Here is an 8,819-nt window from a genome sequence, read left to right on the forward strand (position 1 = left end):
AGTTTGAACCGACGATTGTATTTAAAATATTTTATTCGTCATCGTGACTGACTTATGCCGTTGCAGTCCGGTGAGCTGAACAGATGCATCTTTGAAGCCTCAGATGCACTAGGTGATCTTCCCGGAAGCGTACAATCGGAGAACAGAGTGAGGGGGACGATGAAGGTGCAATTTCAGCCTCCTCGGAACAGATGCATCTTGTTCACTTGCAATCAGTCCATCTGATACTTATTATGACCTTGTTTCATTGTGAGTGCAGAAGTTCGTGCAGCGTTGTCGCAAGCTGGTAGGGCTGCTTGGGTGTGCTGGAGCTGGGTCAGTTGAAGCTTATCAGCCTGTAGCCACACAGGGTCTCATCGGCTCATCGAGCCATGCTCCCTCGTCGTCTAGGTTGGTTGGGGAGGAGGAGGAGGAGGAAGAGGATGAGGAGGAGGAGGCCACACATGAAGAAGAGGAGGAGGAGGATGAGAGCAACGGGTAGGAGGAGTACGATGAAGATTATGGACCTCCACCAACTCAAACATCTCAAGCATCTCAGCTGCCGAAGAAGAGGAATCCGAAGAAGAAGGATTTGCTGAGTCCGGACCCTTTCCAGAAACCGGTTCCTCGCCGGCCCAAGAAGAAGACCGTAGAGACTCGTTCAAAGAGTAACGAGGACCGTGCCTCCAAGAGGGAAGGAGCAACTGATTATGCTCTTCGATACTTGACTCTTTTAGTTTGGTTGAACTTCGTTTGGTTGAACTTGTCTAGTGGTTATGAAACTACGTGGAACTATGTGTTTGCTATTTGTGGATCTATGTGTTTGCTACTACGTGGAACTCCGTTGAAGTTCGTTTGAAATGTTATATGCACAAGTTATCTAATGTGGATCTATGTGATGCCCAAGTTTAATTGTTTAAAATCTGTGATTTGCTGTCATATTTGTAAAACTTGCTGTGATATTGCTGTCATATTGAATTCGAAAACAAGCAACCAAATGAACTAGAAACAACAAAACACAGGACCCTACCGCCAAGTAGACACCCTACCGCCAGCCCCCATGGCGGTAGGGCGCACCTACCGCCAGGGCCCTTGCACTTTTCGTTACAGAAACTTTACACTGGAAAACACAGGACCCTACCGCCAGGGGCTCTGGCGGTCGGGTCACACAGCCTACCGCCAGGCCCCACTGCACATTTCGTTACAGAAGGGTTGTACGGCAGAACCCTGCCACACCCTACCGCCAGGGGCTCTGGCGGTAGGGATAGACAGCCTACCGCCAGGCCCCCTGGCGGTAGGTACTTATCCACGTCAGCGCAGTCAAACGGCCGCCGCCCCCCTCCGTCGCACCCTACCGCCATGGGCCGTGGCGGTAGGCTGTATAACCCTGCCGCCAGAGCCTCTGGCGGTAACAAAAGAGTCCAATCCCGAAATTTTTTGCAACCGGGGTTAGATCCTGAATTTCTTATCAAAAAGGGTCAAAACACGAAATTTAGCCTCCGGTCTCCCAATTCCCAAATTCCCAAATCAGAAGCCACCAAAAGAGCGAGCGAGCACACGCACAAAACACGCGACAACCACCACCACCGCCGTCCCGTCCCGTCCCGTCCCGAACCTCCAAAATTCCAGTTGTACGTCCGCCCTCCGGCCCCCCTCCCCCCCTCGCCAGCTCGCTCCGAGCCCCTCCGCCCCTCTCCTCCGCCATTCCCTCCCGCCCCCTCGCCAATTTTGGAGGAGAGCCGCCGCCAGCCATCCCCCTCCTGCGCCTCGGCGGCGACCCGCGATGGAGGCGCCGACGGCGGCGCCGCGGGTGCGGTCGATCCGGGAGACGGTGCTGGAGAGCGTGGCGGCGTACCACCAGCAGCAGCGGATGCGCCGCAGGTTCCGCAAGAGCCTCTCGTACGCGGGGGAGCTCTCCTCCGCGGGCCGCTCCGGGGGCGCCTCCACCTCCGCCTCCCTCGCCTCGCTCGCCGGGCCCGAGGACGACGACGAGCCCTTCTGGGAGGAGGAGGAGGGCACCGTGGAGCTCGTGCAGCTCGGCGCCAACCGCGCCAAGAACGTCCTCGTCCTCATGAGCGACACCGGCGGCGGCCACCGCGCCTCCGCCGAGGCCATCAAGGACGCCTTCCGCATCGAATTCGGCGACGACTACCGGGTAATCACCCACCCAATTATTCCTCTGCTCCTGCGCCGCGAATCATTCCCCTCCCCCCCTCTCTGTCCGTCCGTGAATAGATAAACAAATTGTCATCGGAATCTCCCCCAATCTGCCTGTCAATCCAAGTGGCCGCCCCCGCACTGATGGGTTTCGATTTCGATTTCGATTTGGGCATTCGTGGCCATGGCAGGTGTTCGTCAAGGACCTGTGCAAGGACCACGCCGGCTGGCCGCTCAACAACATGGAGAGCTCCTACAAGTTCATGGTGAGGCACGTGCAGCTCTGGAAGGTGGCCTTCCACGGCACATCGCCCCGATGGGTCCACAACTTCTACCTCGCCGCCCTCGCCTCCTTCTACGCCAAGTACGTCGTACGGATCGCTTCTCCCCCACTCCCACCCACGGATCCTTCTGCAATAGGATTTCACGAAATTTAGTACTAGTCCCTGCAACGTTTTCCTTGCTTGCTTGACCTCACACACATCGTTCGTCGGGATCGTCATAAACAAACAAATAATAAACAATTCGATGTGATTTGTGGCTTCACACTCACGCCAGACTGTTTTTCCTGTCATTGTCATTGGTTGGTTCCTTAGCATCGCAAATTGCTGACCTGATCGCAGATTTTATAGTGGAATCGGCGCTTTTGTCAGCATTTTGATGGCACTAATGTATTGTAATCCCAGATCTCACCGGACGATATGGCGCCCATGATTTTATATAAGGACCACTGCTGTCTTGGCTGGAGACGCTAAAATATCTGTGCTGGATTCCTTGTCATGTAATGCATGTAAATTTGCTATTGAACTTATTAAGTTTCCTGAATAAAATTGTGCCAAGGTCAGATACCCAGCCATGTGGACTGGTTCAGGCTGCGCATATAGGTTTGCCAGGGTGTAGGACAGTGACCGGGCAGCATATAGGGAAATTCAGTTTGTACCATGCGCATCAAATTGCCACTCTGTGCTGGTGTCACCCTGTAGGTGTGGTATTCTAGGAGGTCACAAAAACTGATTGCATTGCATTGCTGCCATCCCTTGACCGTCATTTAATAGTGAATTAAAATCAGCATATGTGCTTTCACAGTTACCAGTATGTCCTTGTGTAACATTGCTCCCAAACCATGAACCGCATATTATAAACCACATTGTTAGTGTGCATATGCAAGCTTTTATTTCTTGGATTTCTATTTTTTCATACTCCAAACCACTAGCATTGCCTACCCATTTGCAGTTTAAAGTCAATTAACTTGTGCTCCTATTTTTCTGCTCTGCTCTACTTCGATGCCGTCATTGCTAACAGTCGAATATTGCAAAACGGTTACCCGTAATGCTTGTGTCATTTGGACTTTTAACATAAAATCTAAGTTCAATGATCCACACGGTAGACTTTGTCTCTACATCAAGTCTACACGGTAGACTGTATTTCCTGTTATTGGTTGCTGGCTTGGATTGTAAATTGCTCACCTAATCTGAGATTTTCTAGTGAGTCATCAACACTAATATTTTATAAGGCCACTGCTGTCTTGACTAGAGATGCTAAAATATCTTTGCTGGATTTGTTGGCATGTAATTTGCTGTTGGAACAAAGTTTTCTGAATAAATTTGCACCGAGAGCAGATATCCTGCCATGTGGACTGGTTCAGGCTGTGCATATGGGTTTGTCAGGACACTGGAAAGAACATGATCGCATCCTACAACAACAACAACAACAACAGCAACAAAGCCTTTAGTCCCAAACAAGTTGGGGTAGGCTAGAGGTGAAACCCATAAGATCTCGCAACCAACTCATGGCTTTGGCACATGGATAGCAAGCTTCCACGCACCCCTGTCCATAGCTAGCTCTTTGGTGATACTCCAATCCTTCAGGTCTCTCTTAACGGACTCCTCCCATGTCAAATTCGGTCGACCCCGCCCTCTCTTGACATTCTCCGCACGCTTTAGCCGTCCGCTATGCACTGGAGCTTCTGGAGGCCTGCGCTGAATATGCCCAAACCATCTCAGACGATGTTGGACAAGCTTCTCCTCAATTGGTGCTACCCAAACATGATCGCATCCTAATAAATTCAATTTGTACCATGCGCATCAACCCATCAAAAACCCACTCTGTGCTGGTGTCACCCTGTAGCTCTGGTATTCTAGGAGGCCATTAAAATCGATGGCATTGCATTGCTGCCATCCCTTGAGCATCATTTGAGTTCAGACCAGCATATGTGCTACTGCTTTCACAGTTACCAGTCTGTCCTTGTTGTAACATTGTTCACAAACCATGACCTACATTTTATAAGCCACAACGGTAGTGTGGCACATGCAAATTTTCACTTCATTGTTTACTGTTTCCATACTTCAGAGTTCAAACAAATAACTAACTTTGCATACTGGCTAAAATAGTCCTTGCCTACTGATTTGCCGTTTAAAGTCAGTTAACTTGTACTCTAGGTTTTTTTCCCTCTATTTCTATGCCGTCATTGCTAATATGTGCTGACAATGATTTATGACGTGAATACACCAAAAATACATCAAGCTATTGCAAAACAGTTACTAATAATGCTAGTGTCACTTAGACGTTAACCTATGATCTAAGCTCACTGATCCACATGTTAGACTTTGTCTCTTCATCAAGAGTTTACATGTAGTGTTTCTTTGTGAATAATTTCTTTATGGTTGTAGGAAGGTTGAGGCTGGATTGAAGAAGTACAAGCCAGACATAATAATTAGTGTTCACCCCCTAATGCAACACATTCCTCTATGGGTACTCAAATGGCAAGGTCTGCAGAACAGAGTAGTCTTCGCCACTGTCATCACTGACCTCAACACTTGCCATCCTACATGGTATGTTCAGCTATCAATAAGGGTGGAACCTGGAAACTGTTTTTTTTTTCAGGAAAAATAACTGCTCTTGACACACTTCAGTCATAGACTTAAAATCTGGCAATACAAATATACAGGTTCCATGCTGATGTGAATAGGTGTTACTGCCCATCAGAGGAAGTAGCCAAGAGGGCAGAACTGGATGACCTAAAAAGTTCTCAGATCCGTGTGTTCGGTCTTCCCATTCGACCATCATTCTGCCGTGCTGTCCTTGTCAAGGTATTAACCTTAGGACTGTTGTTATTTATTGCCCAACTGGTTTCAGATTTTGTATCTGTTTTTTCAAAACGTGCAGTAGTTAACTCGTAGTATTTTTCTTTGTCTCTTGTCTATTCATCAACTACCTAGCATTATGTATAGTTATTCTCCAGAATTTAAAGCATTCTGGGCTGTCGCCCTATGATTCTACTGAAGCATCTTTTAAACCAATTATTTACCAGGATGATTTGCGGAAGGAACTTGAATTGGATCTTGACCTACCGGCAGTGTTGCTGATGGGAGGTGGAGAGGGCATGGGTCCTGTAAAGAAGACCGCGAAAGCCCTTGGAGATGCATTGTTTGACAAAGAGCTTGGAAAACCAATCGGGCAGCTTGTTGTCATCTGTGGTCGGAACAAAACACTGAGCTCCTCATTGCAGGCTCTTGAATGGAAAATGCCAATAAAGGTATAAACAAAATGTTACACTTTCAGTTCTTTTAAAACTTCAACTTGTTTCTTTTGTAGCCCACACAAAGAGAATAGTTTGCTAACTGCTTTTCTTTTGAACAAAAGATTAGGGGATTCGAGACCCAAATGGAGAAATGGATGGGGGCTTGTGATTGCATTATAACAAAGGTATATATATTACTGACCCTTCTCTATTGTTAGCGAGCTGCTTCCTTTGAAGGTCCTGTGGTACTCATAATTTTGTTTTCCTGTTACTATTTTGGTTCAATAGGCTGGACCAGGCACCATTGCTGAAGCCTTGATTAGGGGTCTTCCTATCATCCTTAATGACTTCATACCTGGACAGGTTTGTGTCCACTTACTTTCCACCTTATAAATTGTCACACTAAGCATTCAAAGTGTATGTATTTTGCAACTATGCAGTGAACCAAAACACCTGACAGCTGAGAGCTCAAAGCAATCTTCTAATCTGTAGTATTTGAACCTTAACAAGATACATTTGTTCGGGTCAATATTAGTATAAGTTGGCCATTGGTGCAGTGCCATGCTTGTTTACGATTATTGTCTTGCGAACTTCTTCCTATGCGTCACCTTTACAGATCTGAAGAAACAATTCTCATGAATAGATAATGGTTTTATACAGTAATAACCATGCACGTTTATGGTATTCTTTTTTTTTTACCAGTTGAGACTAGTACAGTATAATAGACATGATAGCCATGCTTTGGTTATGTTTATGTGCAACTGACATCTTGCAAGAGTTGCACACTTCACTCTGTTTAGTGATTAGCAGGCAGTGTACAAACAATTGTCATCTAACAGTCTTGTTTTCTTGCGTCCCAGGAAGTTGGCAACGTCCCTTATGTCGTGGACAACGGCGCAGGCGTGTTCTCCAAGAGCCCGAAGGAAACCGCCGAACTTGTCGCCCGCTGGTTCGGTCCAGGCGCGGAGGAACGCAAGAGGATGTCAGAGAACGCGTTGAAATTGGCCCAGCCAGAAGCCGTCTTCGACATCGTCAGGGACATCCATGAGCTCTCCCAGGAGCAAGGGGTGAAGGCGCAGATCTCCAGCTCCCTGACGTCGTCCTTCTTCATGCCATCTCCTGAAGCCAGCCATTGCCCCAGCCCCATCCCGCTCGTGTGAAGCCTTGGAAGACGTGTACATAGCTAGAGCACCGCAACACCTCTTTGCACCTTTCATATCCTTGAAAAGAAAAGAAAAGAAAAGAGAAGGAAAGGAAAACGTGGCACGCGATTTGGCCTGGCTTGTTGCATTTGTTGTCGCGGTCGGTGGATCTCGATGTTTTCTGTTCATGGCCTCCCGCCGTAGTTCTCCCGGGCTCGTTTGACCGACAGGTGCTCTTGTGCGATATTGTGTTGGTGTAAAGTTTGTGAAAAATCATTGGTTGAACATCATTCTTTTGCCGTTCCCTGTTTACATGCGAACGGGGGATCACTGGTTGGCTTGTCAGCTGCAGTCAGTTTTGTGGATTGGAATTTTTTTGTTCATGTAAATTATGCTAGTTGCCACTGAGCCACTGTAAGAAGTGTACATTATGACAGACATGATGGTGGAAGTGTGAGTGGAAGTATTGATTGGGTTTGTTGAAGATAATGAGTGATGTAGATACATGTTCCCTTGATTGGAAGTGTTCTCAGTCGTTGAAGGACTGGTAACCACTTTTGTTGTCCTACCATTCATATACTCCTGTCTTGCCCACTGAAGGCCATAGCAATGCATAGCACCAGTAATTCTTTCTGTTGCCATTGTGCTGGAAACAAACTGCTGGAGCATGGAATAGTACTCCCTCCGTGAAGAAATATAAGAGCATTTTGACCACTACTTTAATGATCTAAATGCTCTTATATTTATTTACAGAGTGAGTACTCATGTTGGATGTTATTGTCGTAAAAGGTTTCAGAAACTACTCCTTCTATTCCTAAATATAAGTTTTCTAGAGATTTCAATGCGGACTACATACGGAGCTATGTCTATATACATTTGTATGTATGTAGTCATTATTGAAATCTCTAAAAAAAACTTATAGTTAGGAACAGGGAGATTTTCGTATTTTGACCCTTTTGCGAAAATTTAGCGAGATTTGATGGTTTGAAAGTTTTTCGAGATCTGACCATTTTTCTACCGTCATGGTGGATGACGGTAGCCCTACCGCCGAGCCCTTGGCGGTAGGGATGCACACCCTACCGCAAATAATTTTGAAGTATCAAATACAGTACGTGTACTCATCTACCGTCGGGCACCTCGGCAGTAGGGGTACACAGCCTACCGCCAGCCTGTTTGGCAGTAGGGCAGTAGTACGCTGATGTGGATAAGTTGCCTACCGCCAGGGGGCCGGTATACACTACCGTCATCAACCTTGACGGTAGAAAAAAGTGAGATCCCGGAATATTTTTGGACCAGGGTCAGATCTCACCAAACTTTCGTAAAAGGGTCAAAACATCAAATTTGGCTGGTAAATATTCAGTGGATTCCGATGTGGGCGCCGCTCTGCCTTTTGGTGTCTGTCGCAGCAAGTGTGGCAAGGGGCAAAATGATGGAAAAGGGTCGCCACCACTCGGCAACTCGGCCTCTCTTTTCTTCAGGTATCTGCCGGAGCCTTCTGCTGCTGCACTACTAGACTACCTACTACCAGTTGAGCTTCAGATAGTACCTTTTTTCGTTCCAAAAAAAAAGGAGCTTCAGATATCTTTCCCTTTCACCCGGTGCGGTGCAGAGCGCCCACATCTGCATGCAGGCGATCATTCAGCGATAGCCCGTGAACGGCGTGGCGCTCCAATCCCGGCTCTTCTTGCGCCGCCGAGGAGCGCCGCTGGCCGCACAACCTGAGTGCCAGGATGACAGGGTCCATCTTGCATCCACCGCCAATGCGTCGACGTGGCACGCAGAGTGCGATCTGGAAACCGCCGGATCGACCTCGCCACATGGTGGTAGCCAATACGTATTTTGTTCAACAAGATGGAGTATTAATCGCACGTCGTGCTCGCAGGCTCCAGCGGCCGACCGTTCTCGCCCGGAGGCGCCAATCACATGCCATGCCCACATGATCGCTGTACCTCTCGCTGTCACCGCGTCCACGTTTCTCATCTGAGTGCTACTCTTTCCAATTCCTGCACATCTTTTTTACA

General features: G+C 47.7%; 1 protein-coding gene across 1 annotated transcript; it reads left to right on the top strand.

Annotated features, from left to right (window-relative positions):
- The first annotated feature begins 1,575 nt into the window (after positions 1-1,575).
- On the top strand, positions 1,576-7,352 carry LOC123145979 (probable monogalactosyldiacylglycerol synthase 3, chloroplastic). Its single transcript, XM_044565524.1, has 8 exons — positions 1,576-2,134; positions 2,328-2,500; positions 4,806-4,967; positions 5,084-5,225; positions 5,447-5,671; positions 5,779-5,841; positions 5,945-6,019; positions 6,517-7,352. The coding sequence occupies exons 1-8, from the start codon at positions 1,763-1,765 to the stop codon at positions 6,814-6,816; spliced, it is 1,512 nt and encodes a 503-aa protein (XP_044421459.1). The 5' UTR covers positions 1,576-1,762; the 3' UTR covers positions 6,817-7,352.
- Positions 7,353-8,819: the final 1,467 nt, after the last annotated feature.

Source organism: Triticum aestivum, chromosome 6D (assembly GCF_018294505.1).
Source record: "Triticum aestivum cultivar Chinese Spring chromosome 6D, IWGSC CS RefSeq v2.1, whole genome shotgun sequence".
NCBI classification, from domain to species: domain Eukaryota; kingdom Viridiplantae; phylum Streptophyta; class Magnoliopsida; order Poales; family Poaceae; genus Triticum; species Triticum aestivum.

Coding starts and splice junctions, on each gene's coding strand:
- LOC123145979 (XM_044565524.1), top strand. CDS start 1,763: ATGGAGGCGCCGACGGCGGCGCCGCGGGTGCGGTCGATCCGGGAGACG. Junction 2,135..2,327: donor AATTCGGCGACGACTACCGG/GTAATCACCCAC, acceptor TGGCCATGGCAG/GTGTTCGTCAAGGACCTGTG. Junction 6,020..6,516: donor ATGACTTCATACCTGGACAG/GTTTGTGTCCAC, acceptor CTTGCGTCCCAG/GAAGTTGGCAACGTCCCTTA.